At 37.4% G+C, this 22,286-nt stretch overlaps 2 protein-coding genes across 7 annotated transcripts in view; one reads left to right on the top strand and one right to left on the bottom strand.

The window, feature by feature from the left end:
• The window catches only part of SENP1 (SUMO specific peptidase 1), a 52,728-nt gene extending 32,277 nt beyond the window's left edge, over nucleotides 1-20,451 (bottom strand). The window contains exons 1-7 of one of the 6 annotated variants that reach the window (XM_024991961.2): nucleotides 19,883-20,451; nucleotides 15,835-15,882; nucleotides 13,800-13,930; nucleotides 12,343-12,427; nucleotides 11,462-11,497; nucleotides 7,100-7,259; nucleotides 1,796-1,967 (exon numbers count right to left, since the gene is read on the bottom strand). In XM_024991961.2, the coding sequence (XP_024847729.1) occupies nucleotides 1,796-1,967; nucleotides 7,100-7,259; nucleotides 11,462-11,497; nucleotides 12,343-12,427; nucleotides 13,800-13,930; nucleotides 15,835-15,838 (588 nt within the window). In that variant the 5' untranslated portion in view covers nucleotides 15,839-15,882; nucleotides 19,883-20,451. The other 5 variants (XM_024991962.2, XM_024991963.2, XM_059886579.1 and 2 more) reach the window with 5 other exon arrangements.
• Nucleotides 20,452-21,167: 716 nt separating this feature from the next.
• Nucleotides 21,168-22,286, top strand: part of PFKM (phosphofructokinase, muscle) — a 43,361-nt gene continuing 42,242 nt past the window's right edge. The window contains exons 1-2 of the mRNA XM_010805037.2: nucleotides 21,168-21,264; nucleotides 22,147-22,269. Of these exons, the coding sequence (XP_010803339.1) occupies nucleotides 21,183-21,264; nucleotides 22,147-22,269 (205 nt within the window). The 5' untranslated portion in view covers nucleotides 21,168-21,182. The remainder of the gene's footprint in view (nucleotides 21,265-22,146; nucleotides 22,270-22,286) is intronic.

Raw genomic sequence — 22,286 nt, 5'->3', positions numbered from 1 at the left:
AATATGTATTATCTGTAACACCTAAGATTAAACATCTAAATAATCTGTTGAGAGTTTCATTTAATAAAGTTTGGTCCAATATTTTTACAGACTACTTCATATTTCTATACTACAAGTACCCTGCTTTTCACAGCAGATTAAAGGCCTAAAAACAACTGAGGTAAAATTTTCTGCAACTTTTATTCCATAGGACAGGTTCAATCCTTGGCATCTTCTTGACACTGCAGAAGGAAAGAGAAACCAGCCTCCCATTCTCCACTGACCCAGCCTGTGGCCTGGAGGGTAGACTGGAAGAACGAAAGTATTTGGTCAGCCCAAGTCCTCAGGTTGGAAGTGAAGGTGAAAGAAGGAGGGGGGGCTGAGTTGTCCCAAATACTGGTTGGCTAATGAGTGAATGGTGTGGGCTTACAATGTACATGGTTTGAAGGATACTCGTGATCCCAGCAGCTGCCACAAGAGGCAAGGAGGGGTCTGGGAGGCCTGTGTCCTGCTGCCATGCCGTCACTCTTTCCCCACAAGTCTCTCTGTAATCTGCAGACTGCCTAGGCTCTATAAGAAGCACAACTCCTACAACTCCAGTAATTAAAAAAAAATTATATATGCAGTAACTGATGGTACTAAATTCAGTGTTACAAATGGTACAGTGAAAAAGAAATAGCGTTGCTCAGCTATCACTAAAGGCAACTGTTGCCAGTTTTGTCTATCCTTCTCCCTGATGATTCACTAGTTTTGTCACCCTCTGTGAATACTGTAGATTCAATACAAATTTAAAACCAAAAAACATACAGCATTTTTAACTAACCATGTCACAAATAATCAAGTTTTGCCACCTAAGAGATCTTCACCACCAAATTACGTAACTGTTTAGTACGTAACACTGTATTTTTGACTTCAGGCTCTGGAAGCTCTTAATGGGCAGGAACCACATCACCATGTTGTGTAGCAGAAATCATACCACACTGGACTCATGCAAAAGAACTGGGTTGCAGGCTGACCGTTTATAGTTGTGTGACTTCTGACCTTTACTTTCCAACCTTGTAAATGTGGTTATTACCTCATCTCTATCTATTTCATAGATTAAAAGAATTCAAAACAGTAATATATGTGGAAAGCACATTGGAAAATCTAATGCTATCTAAGTGTGAGATCATTATTCATTTGTATCTCCACAGCAACCAGTCCAAAGCTGACTAGATGGATAATAAATATTTAATTGAACAGGTTTAAGTACATTTCCTTACTGTATAAATTATACATTATATTTACAGAAATGATTTTTTTCCTTTAGGTTTACTGAATGAATATTACAACCCAGTGTCAACACATCTTTCTTGTGGAGAAAGTTTATGCTCTCAAAGATTTTACTCATAATGAAAAGATGTAAATTGTTTAAGTGCCTTCTTGATTTTTCTTTTATATTGAGGAAAAATTATCCTGGTAAGAAGGGCGGGCAGGTATGTTATCAAATCCAGCAAGGTTAACAGTTTTGCCACATGAAGCTAGAGTTTTAGGAAGGGTCCAAAAAAGAAAAGAGATAGTTTGATGTATGAGAAGCCACTCAGACAATACTGAAGATTAAGTCTGCTATCCAACAGGAATACAAGATGGTAAGAAAAATACTGCTAAATTATCTCCTTAATTTTTTTAGAACAGATGACAGCACTCAAAGAGTAATCAAGAAAAAAAAAAAACCACATAAAGAGTTAAGTAAATGCAATGGTTAATAAACATCTAAGTCAGAGGGAACAAATAGCTGAATGTAGGGCAAGTTTAACCTTTAGCAGCTTTTCCTTACCTCTTCTGCTGTGCTAATATGTCGTCTCTGAGTTTTCTTGGGGCTCAAAAGATTTCGACGACATGCACCACTCCAAGATGGACTTGAAACAGGCTTAATAGGAAAAGATTTTTCATATGCAGACATGTGGCAGTGATGGTTTGACTTTCCTGTAAAATTGTTTGATAATCCACTAAAAAAAAAAAAATAGAGTTTGTAAGAAAAGACATGAAAATCTCAGCAAGTGATTATTTCCACTTTCAAGAAATAATAGAAACAAAAAATTAACAGGTAGAATGACAGATGTACCTTGTGAGGGAAATGATACATAAGTTGCTGTTTCAAGTTCTGCCATTTATGAAGTCTTACACTGCCAAACTATGTAATTATCAAACATCTAAAATTTTATTTCTTAGTTTCACCATCTATGACAGAAAGCACATTGGATTAAATTTCTTCAGAAAATCTGGGTTCAAGGTACATTAATAGGCACACATTTTCTATTTATTCCCTGCAGGCCCTCTTCCAGCCTTTTGGAGGAAAATACTTTAAGACTAAATATGCAAAGATGAATAAAGCTAAAGCTCAAATGAGTCTTTCAATTGAATTTTAAAGTTTCCTAAAAGGCCAACAGAGGGCTCCCATCTATCACTAAAAACAACTAGAAGGCTTATTATGAGGCTGCATCACTGTGACTTCTTCTGGCCTCTCTGCTTACCTCTTTTGAAGAATTGTTTCTTTATACCATATCTGCTTCAAATAATGCAGAAAATTGACACTAAAAATATTTTTGTGGACTCAAAACCCAGTTTTATCTCTAAGGTTAGGTTAATAATTTATAGTTATTTCCTATATGTTCTTCTTTATTATCACTCAGCTACTTACACTCATAATTTTCTTTCTGCTGAGGATGAAGAATAATGTACATAGCTAACTAAGCTGAATTTATTGAAATGAACTTTTTAAATCAATACATGTGGTCTGAATCCAAAGGAAATCAGATTAGATCTAAAGAAAATAAAAATGTACATATACTCTAACTCTTTCAAACTCTGATGATTTTTATGTGTGATGGAGTAGGGAAAGGAGCGAGAACTCAGAATCTCAGAAAAAGGCTTCTTTTCTTAGATGGGTAGATGCAGCCAGAAAAAGATGGGAAGGCCAATACAATTTGCTTGGTAAGGATATAATGGATTCCCCACAGTGTCTTTTGTATTTATTCTTCCTAGAGTGTGTGTGTGTGTTTTAACGCAAAGATTCTTTTACCTAAAGAAACAGCATGAGGGCATCCTGCAATGCCAGAAAGCAAGGGAGCTACCAACAGCCAACGAGGTTGAATCAGACACTGATGGAAGACTGAAGGAACTCCCACTGGCCAACGCTGTGAGAATGGAAGCATTAGAAGAGTAACGATTGTCATAGATTGAATTCATCTGAACCACATGAAGTGGCTAAAACTTACTTTGAAAATTGATAATGAAAAAGAAAGATTATCACATAATCTGCCTTTCCAGAGGGTAACCAAACAGCTCTGCTGCTGCTGCTGCTAAGTCGCTTCAGTCGTGTCCGACTCTGTGCGACCCCATAGACGGCAGCCCACCAGGCTCCCCTGTCCCTGGGATTCTCCAGGCAAGAACACTGGAGTGGGTTGCCATTTCCTTCTCCAAAGCATGAAAGTGAAAAGTGAAAGTGAAGTTGCTCAGTCGTGTCCGACTCTTTGCGACCCCATGGACTGCAGCCTACCAGGCTCCTCCATCCATGGGATTTTCCAGGCAAGAGTACTGGAGTGGGTTGCCATTGCCTTCTCGGACCAAACAGCTCTAACTAATGACAAAAAAAGCTCTCCCTTATAGCAGAGTGCCAATTAATTAGTACAAAAGAAATGATAAAATCAGAAAAATACTATTTCATTAACTCTAATAAAATTATTATCAGGTCAAAGGGGGCCAAAAGGTACAAGCTTTCAGTGACAAAATAAGTCACGGGGATGAAATATAGAGCATGGTGACTACAGTTAGTAATACCGTATTTGAAAGCTACTGAGAGAGTAGATCTTTCTGTATGATGATGGGTGTTAACTTATTGTGGTGATCATTTTTCATAATATATACAAATATTACATCATTATGCTGCACAACTGACACTAATACAATGTTATATATTACACCTCAATTAAAAAATTATCAGATAAGGATTATCATTTAATATTAATAACTTAGATTGATTTGAAACTGGTCATTCATATAATGCCAAAGTAACATCATTTAGGTGACATTTTAGTCAAAAGGGGGAAGAAAACCTAACAACTCAGGACCAGAGTGTTATCACTCTAATCCAGAGGTCAACCCAGCATCACTAACAATATGGTTGTAGGTTTTCTAATGTGATGTAACACAGTATCAGCTTTTATTCAAGCAAAAAATCTAGTTTATAAAATACATGCAGGAGAGAGGACAAAATAATGATACTATGAGGAAGCAAGGTGCCAAATCCAAAAGGTAAAAATTATGTAGAAAAACATCATGTCATAAAAAAGGGGTGCTATTCTGTAGAAAAGCTTTTGTATACATATATATATATATATATACACACACACACACAGTATGTGTAATATGTATATTTTAGAAGATCTTTGAGTTTTTGGCTAGCCAAAAGAATTTATAACATTTTGATTCCATAATTGTTCGACTTAGAATGAACAGAATGGTAGATTTCTAACTTACAGTCACTGAAAACTTTGATATAGTTCCATGTATTTTAGGATCTGATATTACTGCTGAAAGTCTAGAAAATTTATTATCTTACTGATTTCTTTTTAAAAAGTTATATTAAAAAAAATTTGAATGAGGCTTGAAACTTCTAATACAATTCTGATAATATAAAGAAATACTATTTTGTAAAAAAAAAAAAAACAAAACGAGAAATTAACAAGTGATAGAGTATTAACTACAGATTTTGTTCAAATTTCACAAAATGTTATGCTATTTTTCACTATCTTATTCAAGACTCCACGTTGTATTCAACTGCATCGAGCAGCTTCAGCTGCATGCAACAATTTCTAGTAAATTCTGTTCATTTTTACGCTATTACAAATATTTTCTAATTTTCCTTGTTATGGCTTCTTAGATACACTCATCATTTAAAAGTGGACATTTAATGTCCAAATACATGGGATTTTGTTTAAAGTATCTTTAATATTAATCCCTCATTTTGATACTAATTTCTCATTTAAATGCTTTCTTCTCTGCAATCACCCTTTAACTTTATTGAGGCTTTCAATGGCTAAGTTGAAGAACTCTCTTGATAAATGTCACACTGCACCTGAGAATATGTGGGTTATTTTCAAATATCTTTTGATATTGACTTCTAACATAATTCCACAGTGATAAGAGAGCAGACTCTATGATTTCAGTACTTTTAGACCATGAGACTTTTGCTCCTAGCCTCATGTCCCTGGATGCACACACAGAGCCTCCTGGTTCACAGTCCACGGGGCTCGAGTAGAGTTTGTATCCTACCACCGTGTGAAAACTGTATAAATCTTAATCATGTTGAACTGGTTCATGGCGCTTTTCAGGTCTGCTATATCCTTCTACTTTTCAGTATATTCATTCTATTAATTTTTCAGAGTTTGATACTGAAACTCCAACAAAAATCTTAATTTATCTACTTAAAAAATAATTATAACACATGATGGAACTATACAGAAAAGCAAGTGCTATTCAAGACTGTAAGAAACTGAAGGGGGATAACTACCGATACAATTCTAGATTGTACAAACTAGCTGTAAAAGGATAAGGTTTGGATAAACTAGCTGTAAAGGATACTTTTGGGTCAACTAGGAAAATTTAAATATAATTTATTCAGTGTACAAGATAAAATGTACTGAATGAAAAAAGAGAAGATGATTGAAAAAGATTACAGAGGAGTATGCACATTATGAACTCATTTTTGGAAAAAAATGAGTGTAAACAGGAAAATATCTGGAAGGATATATATATTAATGTAAGACATTACAAAGGTGATCTCTGGTGGGAATATGAAGTTTTTATTGCTTATTTTGTGCTTATCTATATTTTCTAACTTTGTACAAAGCATGTGCCCTGTTTCTATAATAACATTTTAAAAAATAGCAGTATGGCATTACTGGGTAAAAAGAAGCAACTTGCCAAATGATGCATACAGAATATCTTTAATGAAGTCAACATATTATACATTCTATAGTATTACATAGCATACATATCATTCGATATATATAAGTAAGAGAGAGTGAAAGAGAAATGAACACAGGAAAAGATTTGGAAGCAAACACAAGAAGAGGAAGGGAGTAAGACTGTGAGTAGGGGTCAAGGGATTTTTGGCTTTATTGGCAATGTTTTAATTTTTACAATGCAACTGTATTAATGAATTTTTTTATATTAATGAATTCTTTTATAATTTTTTTAAATATTAAGAAGTAGGGAAGACAATTCCTAGGGGTACATGTTTCCAGAGGTCATGTGCTAATAATCATAAAATAAAAATTATCTGGTTGGTTTCAACCAACACCAGAAAGCTTAGCTTTGACTAAGCAAAAAACTAAATGACCATACATGTCTAAAATCTATCACCAGAGTAATATTTAAAAAATCATAAATACCATATAAAAAATTTACTAACATAAAGTATTTGAGGGGAAAGTTTCTAAGCCAAACTTCATCTGCCTTTAATAATCAGAATAAATTTGGTGAGGGAATAAGCAGGGCTTATAAGTTAGGCTAACTACGATGAAGTTCTTTATGCATCTATTATCTAATAGAAATAGTGGACCCAAGTAAAAGGCTGCTTTGGATGAAGTCAGGTCTCTGCTCATGTCAAAAGTCTGCAAAATGTGGTTTCTTTGCTATTAAAGTTGCAGAAATTGATCCATTTTCACTTTGGCTGTCATCAAAATTCAGCACCAAATAAATTAAAAGTTGAAAGTACAAAATGAATTTGTCCACATCTTTGTACGAGTAGTAAAGAACCCGCTTGCCAATGCAGAAGATGTAGGAGATTCAGGTTCAATCCCTGGGTTGGAAAGATCCTCTGAAGGATGGCATGGCAACCCAGTCCAGAATTCTTGCCTGGCGAATCCCACAGACAGAGAAGCCTGGCAGGCCATAGTTCATAGGGTCGCAAAGAGTCAGACATGATTGAAGTGATTTAGCATGCACACGTATGCACTATGGTTTAAAGTTCAAAAATTGTGTTACTTCTTAAAAGTGCCAAAGTAACAACTGTCCTATGGCCATTTTCCCTTATAATGGAGAAAGGGCTTGTGAACTAAGCAGCCAGAATACTTACCTTGAGGTCTTTCGGGTTTCGAGGTAAAGACTTCGGCTGTTTCTTGATTTTTGTAAAGTTGAACCTGATACCGGAGTGGAATTTCTCCACTGGCCATTTGCACTCTGGCCAAAGGTTCTTAGGTCTCCTGAGCCAATAAAACTGTCTGAGGAAGTGTTGTCTAGAAGAATAAAAGTTTGAATAAATTAAACAAATACCTACAGTGGTTCTCCATATGACTGCAACCATGTCCAATATTGTATTCCAAAGTAATGTGGCATATCACCATGTCTCTCATGGAAGAAAGATACCAGTCTCAACTGCCAGCAAAGTCTGCAGTAAGGGAACTTCTACAAACTATAAGTGATTCAGCCATACTAACCTGAAAATTGATGAAGGAGCTGAATCCTGCCACAGCCATGTGCCTTATCTGCATCAATGTGACTCCGTGGTGTCCACCAAAAGTCAACATTTTACCCCAACTATATCTTGCAAGCACTCCCAGGCCTGGGCCTGAAAGAAGGTAGGCCAGACCAGTAAGAAAGCAGGTGGAGGGCCAAGGAGAATTGTAATTCAAATGAACAACAGTTATTGCTTAATAAGCAGCTGGTGTCACTCTGTTTTTAATTACCGTGTTCACAACTCAGGGGCTCTGTCTAAGAGCAGAGATAACCTAATTGCTGCTTATTCTGGCCGGCTTATGGCAGGAATGACCCATCATGTGCATCTGGTTCTGGTATGATAACGTCAGTCATTGAATGTTATGATCAAACATATCAATACTCCGATACTTGTTACTGCAGTCAGACTAAGTGAGGATTACTTATTATTTCAGTTTTATGACTTGTGGCTTACAAACTGGGGTGATAAAAATCTTTCAGTTTCAGCTAGGAGTAGGATAATTTTTATATTCTCCTCTGTCCATCAGCAGGATGGGACAATTTAAAACACCACCTTCAAAATAAGTTCAGATGTTAGCCTATGTGACTGAGGAGCACCAGTGGAAAGATGAAAATGTTAATTCTCTACTTTCAGAATTTTTGTCTAATGCCCACATCACTTTGAAGATCCTCTTTCAAAGCATATTACTATAGAATTTTGCACAATATTATGTATTTGCTGTTTAAATTACTTAATGTAGCTTTTGATACTCTTATCTAAAAAGTAAGGCAACTGACAAAAATACTAGTTTTGTATTGTGGATTTTTTTGATCAGGATTATCAGAATTTAGGGTAAATAAGAGAAATAAAAGAAATAGTCAAGGGTGGTATTAAGTACCACCATTACAGTACCAGTGTATGACATAATGTAATAATTAAATTTATTTTCATAATGAATTACAACTTTTTTCCTCTGCAGCCAACAACTATGCTTGCCTTGACATCTATTACTATTACTGTAAAAATAGAGACATGAGGCTAATGAAAATGAGTTTCATTAAAGGACCAGAAAATCATTATCTTTAAGCAAAGTAATAATGATAGAAATCTGTTTCTCATACTTTTTGCTAAAATTTGATTAGGGAATGATCTAACTTGAGCTGTCTACTTGAGGAATAAGTCTACTAAAAAATGCAAATTTGAGACTAAGGATAAACCACAGTAGCCTCTTTGATGGTATCTGACAGATGTCACAGGTTTTTTTGGCTTTAAAATTAAAAGGAAAAAGCACAGGATCAAGCAATCTATTTCACCAAAATCACTCAGTGATATTACTGAACAATGCTCTACTGCTGATGTGATCAAGCAAAGCTACAGAGGGACCACCAACAGGAGGCTGCACTCTCTTTTAGTATTGTCATCATTAAGAAGTCAGATTGCAAATGCCATAAATAAGATTACCTATGTATGTGTGTACACACACATTATTATAGGGGAATACACCAAAATTTTAATTTGGTGATGGAATTACAGGTATTTTTCTACTTTTGTATACACATTTTCTATAGAGACAGGCAATATTTTTATGGACACAGTGAAATTTCACATTAAAAAAAAGTGTGTCAGGCAATCACTTACTATGAAAGTAACCATCAGTTGCTCCTGTTAAGTTTCAGGTTTATTTAGTTCTTATGAATACAGGATGCTTCAATTCATCTTACCTACTAAATGTCAGTTTGGCAACCTAATTTAACATATTTTACAAAGATAAGACATTGATAATGATTCTAAGCATGAGCAAAATCATTTCTTTTCATCTTAAGCTACTGTTATTTAAGGTTTAGAATGTTTTAAATTTTTTTCCAATTGTGCTCTTAATAAAATCAAGAGGTCTTGAAGTCTGGTCAATAATAAGTTATTAAAGTGAAAATGATACATTTCTGCTTTCTAAATTTTTCTTTTAAAATCAGCTTTTAAAAAAAAAATCAGCATTTTACATGGTCTGATCTTGGAAATATTTTAAAAGCTTGATACAGAGAGGCAGATCCAGTAAAGTGTAAATGGGAAGCTGTAGACTCTAGATTCTAGTTTGAGGCTTTCCTGTGTTTGTTTTCTCCTTAGTGGAGGAGCAGATGATAAGAGAGGAGACAAAATCCAATATGGTCATGATGAGGAGACTAAGGCAAGTAAACTGAGGACCCATGTCTCGCCCAATCAAATCAAGGTGAATGACCACAGAAATTAACGTGAAAATTATCAGAAAAGGAGATAGCAGAAACAATATTCTACAGGACTTGCAATAAACAAGAATGGGTGTAGCAAGGCAACAAAGTAAAAAAAAAAAAAGTACACAGTAAAAAGATTTGAATTACAGTTTTCAGTATTCAAAAAAAAGGATACAGATCTTTGGCATTCACAGATTTAAATTTCTAATTGTCAGAGAGCAACCTTAGCGGTCTGTGAAACACCATAAATTTGTTTGGTCACAGACTAGATTATATTTGGCAGAGGCATAAATCTGAATCCTCTGCTTCAGGTTTTAATTTAGAAAATGGATGTAATGGCTCAGCATCTCCATTTAATATGGTTTTATTACTCATTGTTGATATTCTCTAGTCATCATCACATTTAAAGTAACTGTTACAAATTTTTTTCTTTTCCTAAAAGAAAAAAAAAATGGCCTTTCAAGTGAGAGACAAAAACTCGGACATAAGATTTTGATACAGGGATCAACTTGTGGTATGAGGACAAACAGAAAAATAACCCTCAAGAATCATGTAACTGTGTACAAAGCCAGCAATTTGTTAAATACCACCACAGTCAAGAATATAGGGACCTAAGATGATCTCAGAAATATCCTTTGTGAATATCAAGGGTCTACTGAAATTTAAAAGAAAAAAGCTAAAAACAAATGTTTTTAAGTTATGTATTTATAATAGCTAAAAACAATGAAGGTGAAGGGGACCTAAACCATAGAGAAAATAAAGGAAATGAAGATACACGCCCATTATCCTAAATCACAGCCCCTTGGATTCAGTTGTATTTCTACATTAAAAAATTTTTTTGAAATTTTACAAAGATAATCTGGCATATATTATGTAGTGCTTCTAAGTATAACCTGAAGCAGCACCTTGTTATTAAACACATTGATATATCTATAGTGAAATTTATAAATATTTGTATTTACAGAGATTTTTTAAAAAGCAAAACATAAATAGTTAAATATCAATTCATGTAGTTCTTTGCCAAGAAAAGAATACAGCTCAGTCTTGATGTCAAACAAATTACGATAAAAATTTTTGGTTTTCAGAGGCTTTTGAATTTTGGGATTGGACGTAAAGGACTGTGAATGTGTATATAAATCCCATGGGTTATTAGAAATCAACAGAAAAAGGTAAATATGAAGAGTAATAGGTAAGCAGAATACTTTTTTTTAAAAACTAGGTTAACAAAAGATGGTATGTTTTGAATCATATGATGTGTACATGGATATATACTGACAAAAAAACAGAAATGACCACAGAATTAAGTAAGAGTTGAGTTAGCCAGGAGATAGTGAATATAATTTGAGTATAATTTTCTATATATGATTGTTTATTATTAAATGTAATTAATATTAAAGGAAATTACTTTAAACTGAAACCAAATATTCTGTCCAATGGTAAACCAGCAAACAAAATTACAAGCATATATAGCTTGAGTTCAAATGAAAATATTAATGATCTGACTTCATTATCCACTCAACTGTCCTATTTGTAGTATTAATACTAATGACCTATGAAGCCAGATTTCAGGCTCTCTGCTTATCAGAAAGAACTTTTCAACAACAATGATGGCAGAGTTACTTTCTGAAAAAATTAACTGATTTTTCTATACAATTAAGCACATACTATGTGGAGACCATTTCCCACCCTGGGAGAGGAAATCCAGTGCCCAAGGTAAAGAACCACCCACTAAACGATATTTAAATATAATATAAATCTCAAAGAACATCATACTAACGTCTTTTTAGGGGAGGAGATCTCATCTTGCTGAATCCTGAGGAAGCCAAATAACAATAATTATTATTTGCATTTCATATTTATTATCTCAATTTATCCTTATAAAAATCCCACTGAAACAAGTTCAATGGTATGGCTAATATTCCCATACTTGTGGTCAGGTGAGGAGATGAAAGCATGAGGAGTGAAAAACTTTGGAAGACCACTACAATCTTCCTGGGTCATGCTGCCAGGAGGCTAACCAATAAAAAAACTCTTAAGTTTCCCCAAGACAGAGCCAGATCATTGCAAATCCAAACCTTAAGAAGGGGGCAGATGAAAAGTAAGGCAGGCCAGGGGCCAGGAGTAGCCTAGAGAATGCTGATTTCTGTTATGGATCACAAGTTGAAAAGGCAAGCCCTTGAATATGCAAGCATGGCTGTGGCAGGTGCTAGACAGAAACACGTAGTGAACATTTCCTGCCCTAAAGGAGGGACAAGCTTGGGTAGAAATAAGTTTTCAGAATTTATGGTTTTAAGCCAAATACAAATAGGCTAGCTCTGTGCTTTAAATCAGTACAAAACAAGTATCCTTCACATTACATACACATATCTTAAAAAAAAAAAACCCAAAACCAGAGTTGTACTGCTTTTTACAATGGCATAATAAGCAAGTAGGAGAACTGATTCCAAAAAAAATACTTTCCCTTTAAAAAATGTTCGGTTGAGACTAGATTAGTGAAGTATTATAGCAACCACAAATAGCTTACTAAAATGATGTTTTAGTGGAAAAAATACCATTTTGCTTTTGACAATGTTTTCACTTTTAGAGACAGTAAACACAAACGATTTGCTAAGAAGACTGAAAGGTAGGAATACCTTGACTTCAAGTAATGTGTCATACCTGAAAAATAGTTTGGACTATAAGCTGCACTTCTTGTAGAACAAGTGTAAGACCGGTCCAAATTTCCTCGCCTGGAAGGTAAAATCTAAACAAGACAAAAGATTTTTAAGCCATATTTTTTAACAATAAAATGCAATAAAGATTGACACTAGGAAAAACACACAATTAGACAAGATTATGACACATTTCAGAACAATTAAATATACGTATATATATAATAAACTGCATGCTAGTAAGAAAGGAAGACACATAGACAATCTGATGAAATGACTAAGGCTTCAAGGGGAAAAAATGGGAAAATATTTGTTAAACAACTTAGTTCATAGAATGCTCATTACAAGGTAGTATGTATCTAGTATATCCTATTCTCAAAGCCAGCTGTATCACACAACAAAGCAGCTGACAAAATCAACCTGGTTTTGATTCTTTTGATAACAGGACAGTTCTTAATCAGGGGTGCTCCTGTACCCTAGTACAAATCTATAAATGTGGAGATATGTATTCAGTTATCAAAATGATTAATGGGGTCAGATGCTATAGGTATTAAGTGCCCAGGGGTTTGGGATGCTAAACATTCTGAACACAGCAACGCTGTGTTCCTAATGGCTTCCTACTGAGAAAGATTGCTTTATTAACAGTGATCCTCAAATCTTAATGTGTATATAGATCAGCTGGAGACTTTTTAAACTATAGATTGTGATTCAGGTATGGATATAGGTATGGAATAAAGCTTGAGATTCTGTATTTCTCATAAGCTCTCAGATGATGCTGATGCTCCTGATCCCTGAGAAACTAAGCTTTATAGAACAGAGAAATCTGAGAGCTGTTGTATATTTTCAACTTCCTCCCATTTAACGCTCAGCGATTTTAAGACATCAGTTTAAAAGATCACTGATCTGTGTATTGATAAATAAAATATTGAGGAATAAAGAGTTTTCTAAAAGGTACCATTCTCCAAGAATTCATACATAGCCTGGTTCTTATCTTAACTTTAACATATCAAACAAAATTCCAAATACTAGTATGCAAAAGTTTCTCAGTCGTGTCCAACTTTTTGTGACCCCATGGACCATACAGTCCATGGAATTCTCCAGACCAGAATACTGGAGTTGGTAGCCTTTCCCTTCTTCAGGGGATGTTCCCAACCCAGGGATCAAACCCAGGTCTCCCACATTGCAGGCGGATTCTTTACCAGCTGAGCCACCAGGGAAGCCCAAGAATACTGGAGTGGGTAGCCTATCCCTTCTCCAGCAGATCTTCCCAACCCAGGAATCAAACCAGGGTCTCCTGCATTGCAGGCAGATTTTTTACCAGCTGAGCTACCAGAAAAACACTAGTTACCGATTCTAAAAAGTTTACATATTTGCCTGTGTTTTCAAGTGTGGCATTTAAACCCTATCAGATGAAAACTTAAGCCTAAATAATACATTAATTAAGGAAAGAAAATTATTACTAACCTGATGGTCAGAAAGTGAAAGCTGGTCCTCTGAAAAACCTGTTTGTGACAGGAGATGGGTTTTGAATATGGAGTTGTGGTTCACTAAGGTTACTTCTCCAGCATCCATCCTCATCCTATCAGCAATATCATCTGGGGAGAGTCCAGATTCATTCAAGTCACATAATGCTTCAATATTTATTCTTCCATGAACCAATCTTTTCACCTAATAAAAATGAATTCTCCCAAACACCTCTACAATCAAATAAAACCTCTCTCCTTCACAACTATTGGCAATCTCAAAATGTCCCTGTCAAAAAAAAAAAGAGGCCCACGTGCAGAAATTGGTTAATTTGGAATTGAGATCATCTACTAAACAGTTCAAGACTTGTACAAGAATAAAAATAGCTTAATTCAAAGTTTTAAAAACAATGAAATCTTCCCAAAAGAAAATTTTGATTTTTTTAACTGTAGAAAAAATTTTAAATATTAAAAAAAATAGGGAAAAATTTTACCATTCAAAACAAATACTCTTAACCCAGTTTATTTCCTATTTCAACTCAAAAAGGTACTGTAAAATTTAATCCATGTGAAAATTTTTTCTGCAAAAAGCATGATTTATTCATATAGCTCTTAATAGACATCAGCTCAATTACTGTAATACTGTGGCAGAACCTTACTTTTATAACCATTTTTGAGGGGTTTATTACTATAAAAGAGCTAGAACAGAAAAAAATGAGAGGAAGGGAATTCAGTGATTCACACTGTTAACAGCAATGAGAGAAAAGGGAAACAAATGACCAGGAGAAAGAAGAGAGACTGAGCAAAAGGAGAAAAAAGTAGAGAGAAGACTAATGTGGACTTTAAAGAAACACATGCGATGTTATAAGACCTAACTGTACAGGTTTTCCACCCTATTCTTAAACTGACTACTAGTCTTGACCTTATTTATATTGGTCTCATTACAGACATAAACTACTATGAACAAAGGGAAATGTTTCAATCACAATTACTTCTCAATGCTACTAGCTAAATGAAATTAAAATTTTACCTTTATCAAATTATTTATCATATAATAAGCAGTATGAAGTGAAGTGAAAGTCACTTAGTCGTGTCCAACTCTTTGGGACCCCATAGTCCATGGAATTCTCTAGGTCAGAATACTGGAGTGGGTAGCCTTTCCCTTTTACAGGGGATCTTCCCAACGCAAGGATCAAACCCAGGTCTCCCGCAATGCAGGCAGATTCTTTATCAGTTGAACCACAAAGGAAGCCCAAGAATACTGGAGTGGGTAGCCTATCCCTTCTCCAGCAGATCTTCCCAACCCAGGAATAGAACCAGGGTCTCTTGGACTACAGGCGGATTCTTTACCAACTGAATTATCAGGGAAGCCCGTAACACACAGTATAACACAATATTAAAGAACCAGTCTGCCTGAGCTTAAATTCTGGCTTCACTAATTATAGTTGTGTGATCCTAGGCATGTTTCTTAAATCTCTGTGTCTTAGATAATAACAGCAGCTACTAGATGCTACTGCTCTTTAGTGGCTAAGTCGTTTCTGACTCTGCGACCCCATGGACTGTAGCCCACCAGGCTCCTCTATTCATGGGATTTCCCAGGCAAGAATACTAGAGTGGATTGCCATTTCCTTCTCCAGGGGATCTTCCTGATCCAGGGATCTAACCCTTGTCTCCTGCATTGGCAGATGGATTTCTTTACCACTGAGTCACCAGTGAAGCCCACCTACTAGATACTATTAACTATTTTAAGTACTTAAAAGGCCTTGCACATAGTAATACTTGGTAATATGTATTTGGCTTTTTAATACAATGAATGAGAAAATGCTTTAAAACGTTACTATAAAGAACAGCCCGACCAAAAGAAAATTGTTTGATATACTGTATTATATAATTAGGACGAGATCTCCTTTAAAATTATTATGAACACAAAAATCCAAATATTGAAAATATTATTAAGCATAGATGCAAATATTCTTTCATTCCAGCTTAACTAATTAGAGTAAAAGGACTGAACACTACTTCATAATCAGTCTTACCCATGTCAGGTGTTTTCACATCACTGACTTCAGCAAAGATACAAAGCCCTATAAAAGAAGACAGAAAACAGAAAGATTACATTCTGAAACATCTCTTTCATATAATTATAGAACATGAAGCCACTCAGAAGTGGTGCTTTTATTCTTAGTGAAGGAAAAAATAAGATGGTAAGGCAAGTTGATGGGAAGAGAATGGAAACTAAAACTAGCCTAAGGTAGTTCCAAACATTTCTGCAACCTGTGCTATACTAAAGAGCGATTATGGGCTACCCACAGAATACTACAGCACAAAGCGGGTCAGGAGAGCCAACACTGGAGGTTAATTTGCATAGGATCATAAAGTTAGTGACAGCACTGAAATTACAACCTAAACGTTCTTCCCAATCCATTGCTCTATCACCTCATGCTAAACCACTTTATAAACAAGTAACAGATCTTATAGCAGTCCTATTAACACTTCTCTTCCCCATGTCTTACAGGCCAAACAAAAAGCAATAAGACATTCTGAGGACAATCAAAGAACTCATCACAATTGTATTAAATACCCCCCCCATCATTAATCAAATGGTTACAAATCAAAGCCCTTTTGCCTATATGAAATTTTCTCCTCGATATGTCTAATTTGCCCAGAAAAAGAAGTTAAAAGCCTAGCTGGTGGAACTAGCACATCCTTGGACCAAGGCTTCTTGGAAGATTTACAAGGAGATGACTAGGGGTGGTACACTTATTTATTCATAATCTTATCACATATTTTTTAAAAGACTGAGCACTTCACCAGCCACATAGCACTATCAGAGCTTCAACCAAAGAGACTGGATGACAATACCAGGAACCCTTTATGGTCCCAACACTGAAGTGCACACATTAAGGAAGGCTGCTTGAGCTTTTCTTGGCATAGGTATAGACTAACTAATTATCTGATTACCTAGTCTTGCCAGGGGAGTTTCCCAAAGAATTTAAGTCTTAGATTAAGGCTTCAAATATATTTCCAAATGCTCAACTTACTATAAGGTTTCTATCTGGTAATTCTCCAGATTATTCTTTTCCCTTCTTTCTTTTTTAATAAAGCCAAATTCCCTGGGTCCCCTATTAAGGGGAAAAAAATCCTATCAACCAATAAACTAGCAGTGACTTTCTCACATTTCACTCTTTCAAGCCATTCCGTAATTGTGACCACTAGTCTTTTTTGGGAAAAAAAAAAAAAAAACACAAAACCCACAAACCTGTATTTTCAATATTTATCGTATTTAAAGTTTCAAAACACACCTGTTTGGCTTGGGTGGGAAGGGGTGAGGGGACATTTATTTCAGGGTTAGTTTTAAAATATTTCCTCATTTTCTACTGTCTAATCATTTCAGCACTTCCAAAGATCTCGAGGACACTCTGCCTCTCTTTTCTTCCTGTCCACCAGTTGCCCCCAATTCTGAGGGCCCACAGGTCAGGAGTTACCGCTAATCTTTTTGTTATATTAAAAGGAATGCCAATTTAAAAGCCTGGTGCCCATTAGAACAATCCCATGTTAACTTCCTTTGCACTGGTGAGATAGAGGTGAAAGGGAAGCAAGCAAGAAATCAAAGAACATTGGAAATTATGTCCAGAGAGGTTTAGTAACTTGCCTGAAATCACAAAGATGGGACAAAGGAAAGACAAAAATCCAGGCATCCTCACTTATAAGCAGATGCTCTTTCAACAAACATCACAATATTTCACATCCTTCAACATATCCTTATTGAAGGATTCATACACTTTGGCAAGATAAAGGTAATCCCTAGCTAAATCTGGGGAATCCACACTTTTTTAATGCTGCTGCTACTATTTGGTCACCAAGTCCTGACTCTTTCGACCCTGCAGATTGTAGCCCACCAGGCTCCTCTGTCCATGGCATTTCCCAGGCACGTCCAGCTTCTTTGGTGTACTTATGCTACTTTCTTTTTGCCACTGTGCAAATATAATGGGAGAAAGGATATTTTACCCCAAGATCCAACATGAAATGTGGTCCCTGGAAGTTCTGATGCCACCAAATTCTTTCAAGCATGAGAAATTTTTCCTTCTAAGAGTATTCTAGTACTTAATTTTCTACTTCACATCAGTCATTTAATTAACGAAAAAAATATAAGTAATTACAGGTATTCAGTTGAGTCAGATAAGTGGCTGAGCACAAGATAACAAAAAATCTGAAAGAAAAAAAAATGATGGCAAAGTCCTGACAATAACAAAACGTAATGAGTATAGTAAGACATACATGCAAAGAGGTGATTATAAAAGTGAACGTTTAGAGCTACCATGAAGCTATTTGAAAGTATATACTGAGGAGAGGCCCTATACAATTAGCTTTTTGCAGGACCAAGATGTAGTAAGAATAATTTCTGATATGACAAGGGTGTGGAAGTGATCATGTGAATCATCCTATTACAAACTCTGGAAAATTATCTATATGAAACAGTCTGCACTATATCATTATGCAATTTTTGGTTGTCTTTCATATTTCAAAAGGCATCACTCAAATTAGACTCTAACACCTTAAAATCCTTAAAAAAAGGATTCACTTTCTTTCACACACACAAACATTTACTGTGCACCAATAACACAGAGTGGACTGGGGATACAAGGATGAGTATGAACTGGTCCCTGCTGCTGAGAATCTCACTGTCAGAGGGAGGAAACCAGATTCATCAACAGATACTTAAAACAAGATAATAAAGCTGGTGCAACTGGTAGAAGGTGTAGGAGTCAGGTATAGAAAAGGAAAAGACTTCCAAAGCAGTAGTCAAGAATTACATCACTTTAGCTTGAGGTAGAAGAACCTGTTTTTTAATTCATTTGCTGCCTCTAGATCTGTCATCAGATGGGTGATAGGAAGACCATCTTTGCAGCTGGGATAATTAATTGGAATTAAGTAAGAGTGAGTGAGGCTTCTCCACAACAAATGAGACTTCCAACATGAGACTGAAGGAGAAAAGGGAATCTCTAAACTAGCAGGTTAAGGGATCATTCTTAAAGATATGCTTGAAGTTGCACTGTAACTGTAATTTCAAGTTCAGTGTAATCTATCTTTCAACAGGAGCCCTTAACACAAATTATCTTTATAAAGATTTAGGAGATGATACGATCTAAAATCATCCAAAATCATCCACTTGGAAGAAGAACTCTAAGTCAATTAGTTGGGGGCCTCTAAAAGGCATAAATTTCACAAGAATCACCACCACCCCAAACATAAAAAGCAAACAAACGTGAGGTGAAACGACTTTAACAAGGCTGACGAGAAAGTGATAAAGCAAAGAGTTATTGCCAACAAGATAGTGGAAATACTGCAAAGGCACCGATAAACAGAAATCACCAAGCTCGAGAGAAATTGGGCATATATCCAGAGAGATCACGTTATAGGGGACACCAAGAAAGAGACGGTTCAAGGGAATTACCAGGAGGCGATAAGCCAGGTAAGCAAACGGCGGCAGTTTAAGGGGATTTTCATAACCTGGGCAGGAGAGTCCAGACGTTTCTTTCTGGTGGTGGCACTAGCGGTATCACATCTCTGGGAGATACCACAGAGTAAAAGAGTTGGAGAAATGTTTACATGAGACGCAGAAGTAGTCGAGAAATATCTTTCAAGCCTCAAGGAAGGCGGGAGGTGAAGCACGTATAACAGAAAAGCTGAGCTTCCCGATGAAAACAGCTTTCCCCTGAGAGAAGACCTGCTCTGGCGGGAAAGCCCCGAAATCCCAACTGGCCTTTTCCTCACGAGTAGAACTAGGCGCTGAGATGGGGCCGGCCGTGACCGTAGGGAGACGGCCTCTCCTCGACCCCGGAGAAAGAGGCCTCAAGGAACGGCCTCGGGAAAGCTAACTAACGGCCACCCGCCAGATCGCGGCCTCGGACAGCAGGGGGGAGAGGTGGTCCCAGGGGGCGGGGCAGAGGAAAAAGCGCACTCCCCACAGCTGTCCCCGCTTCCGTCCAGCCCAGCCTAGGCTGCCGGGCCCGGGCCCGCTCTGCCTCCCGGTCAAGGCTCCCTCCATCCTCACCCCTCCCCCAGCTTCCCGCCGCCACTCACCGAACCGGAACCGGCTGCTATGCGAAGGGGTTTCCGGCCGGGCGCGGAACGCAAAACCCGGGAACCGCCGCGAACCGGAACCGCCTCCACAACACCGGAAGAGCTGTTCCGAGGCTGCGGAGGAGGGGGGGGGTGGGGCGAGAGGTCAAAGAGCAGAGTTGAGGACCCGCGGAACGCCTGCGCAGTGTGGCGAGGCCTGAGACGCCAAGGGAATCATCTAAGGCTGTAGTCATAATTTCCTCTTTCAGTCTGGGCTTTTTCTCCTTCTCCTTGTTAGAATACTGTTAGTGTGCCCATCGTCCTTCGATTTTCTGTGTTCCCTCGGCCCCCTTACCCGCCGCCTTCTGGTTCCGCTCGGCGATTTCTGCTCACGCTTTGGTTTCCATGGCAGCTTTTCTCTCTGGCCCTTGAACTGCAGGAACCGGTAGCCACCTTGACAGATGTAGACCTGAGCTAAATCTAGCTCTGGCAAGATTCATGTTTTAGCGAGAATCACAAAACGTTAGTGCTTGTAGAGGTTATTGGCCATCATTTAGTCTACGAGTTTCAGAGAAGTGGAATCATTTCCCAAAGTTACGAAGTACATGGCAGATCTGGGGCTAGGAAACAAGTTTCTTAACTTGCAGTCCTGTACTCTTTGCAGCCTATCATGCATGATTGGCTATTGGGGAAAAGGTGGGGCGGGGGACAGCTTGGGATTGGCTTAGGCTAGACTCTGGAAAAGTGGAGAAACTTCCAGAAAGATGGACGAGTTTGAAACGCTCCTCCAGGAGGTGTGAGGAAAGTTATCCGGAGATCCATCCCAGGATTCTGCTCTCTGAAGAACTAGATGACCATGTTGTTCGTGGGACTGAATTGATTAACCTTTATTCTCTATTTTTAAAAGAAAATAATGAGAAGGCATACGTTTGTTCACTTAGACTCGTCACCGAGTCCCCCAGCTTGGTGGGCCTCAGGACCCAGGCCCATCTAGAAGTCTTGGAGAAATGCTTCTGAGTAAGCACTCTAGACCCAGATGACAGCCACAGTCTGAGGTCAGACTTGGCTGAACTGGAGGCCTCCAGCCTTTAGCTCCTCTCAGCTGGTGGAGAAAATACTTGCTGAGTTCAGGATATCTTGCCCTGTCGAATATATAAAAGTACATAGTATATATCACTTCATATGCTGACATTTTATAGTATCAGGACCTAAGGCCTATTAGTATTGAACATACCTGGTCCATGTCATTTTTGTCCATCTTAATTATTCCATAGATCTGTTGATTTGCATTATATTCTGTCTCTATTTCTAGGAGGCAACCATGCGTAAAGTGGAATTGCATCTGAAATTTTTCATGTGTGTAACTCAGTCTCGCCAGTTAGTCAGGACTCCTCAGAGAACAGGTACCATTGTCTCCTGATCATATTCCAGTAACAGAATGGATTCTCTTGCCAGGAATCTCAGTACAGGATATGAGACTTACTAGTGGGAGAAGGCAGTGGCACCCCACTCCAGTACTCTTGCCTGGAAAATCCCATGGATGGAGGAGCCTGATGGGCTACAGTCCATGGGGTTGCTAAGAGTCAGACGTGACTGAACGACTTCACTTTCACTTTTCACTTTCATGCATTGGAGAAGGAAATGGCAACCTACTCCAGTGTTCTTGCCTTGAGCATCCCAGGGATAGGGGAGCCTGGTGGGCTGCTGTCTATGGGGTCGCACAGAGTCGAATACGACTGAAGCGACTTAGCAGCAGCAGCAGCAGTGCAGAGGCAGTCTTTAGCAGTCAATTGATCTTGTTTATTCCATTCTCACTATGATAAAATGTTTATGACTGAGTCCTGTCTTTTCCCTTCACAAGTGTTAGGTGAGATTTTGGTCTGTTATGGGAGGATAGTCCCCAGGCGGATAAGAAGGACTTGGGAGTTGAGAGAGAACAAGATTTATAGCACATGTGCTGGTAGTAGGTGTATTAAATGTATGAACACTCCACAACCTATAAGATAAATGTAATCCTGAAGGAAAATGGCTTTCTCTTCCACCCCAGTCTTAAAGTTCCTACGTATGTGTTCTGCTTTCACCTCTTTTATGTCACCTCTTTTACCATCTGTTGGAGGTAAGATAATTATTGATAAGAGCCATCACTTCTCTAATTTTTTTCACTGGATTTATGCATAAAATGCCCTGGACAGCTAGCTGAGAGCCATAGAGAAAGTGAAAGAGAATAAAGAGCACTCTCCCCCGAATCCCACCTTGAGGATAACCTAGAAATGTTTTTTTCTCAGCTGAAGAAGCTTCAACTTCCAGCATGCTCATGCAAAAGCCACCATCTAGGACAGATGTCCTGAAGAGTCTAGATACCGTGGATGATCCAGACACTGTGGAAGGCATACCCATTTTTGCAAATGGTGAGGCATGTGGTTAA

Source organism: Bos taurus, chromosome 5, assembly GCF_002263795.3.
Source record: "Bos taurus isolate L1 Dominette 01449 registration number 42190680 breed Hereford chromosome 5, ARS-UCD2.0, whole genome shotgun sequence".
NCBI classification, from domain to species: domain Eukaryota; kingdom Metazoa; phylum Chordata; class Mammalia; order Artiodactyla; family Bovidae; genus Bos; species Bos taurus.
The sequence above is the reverse complement of the archived record's forward strand: the minus strand, read 5'-3'. Positions and strand labels throughout refer to the sequence as shown.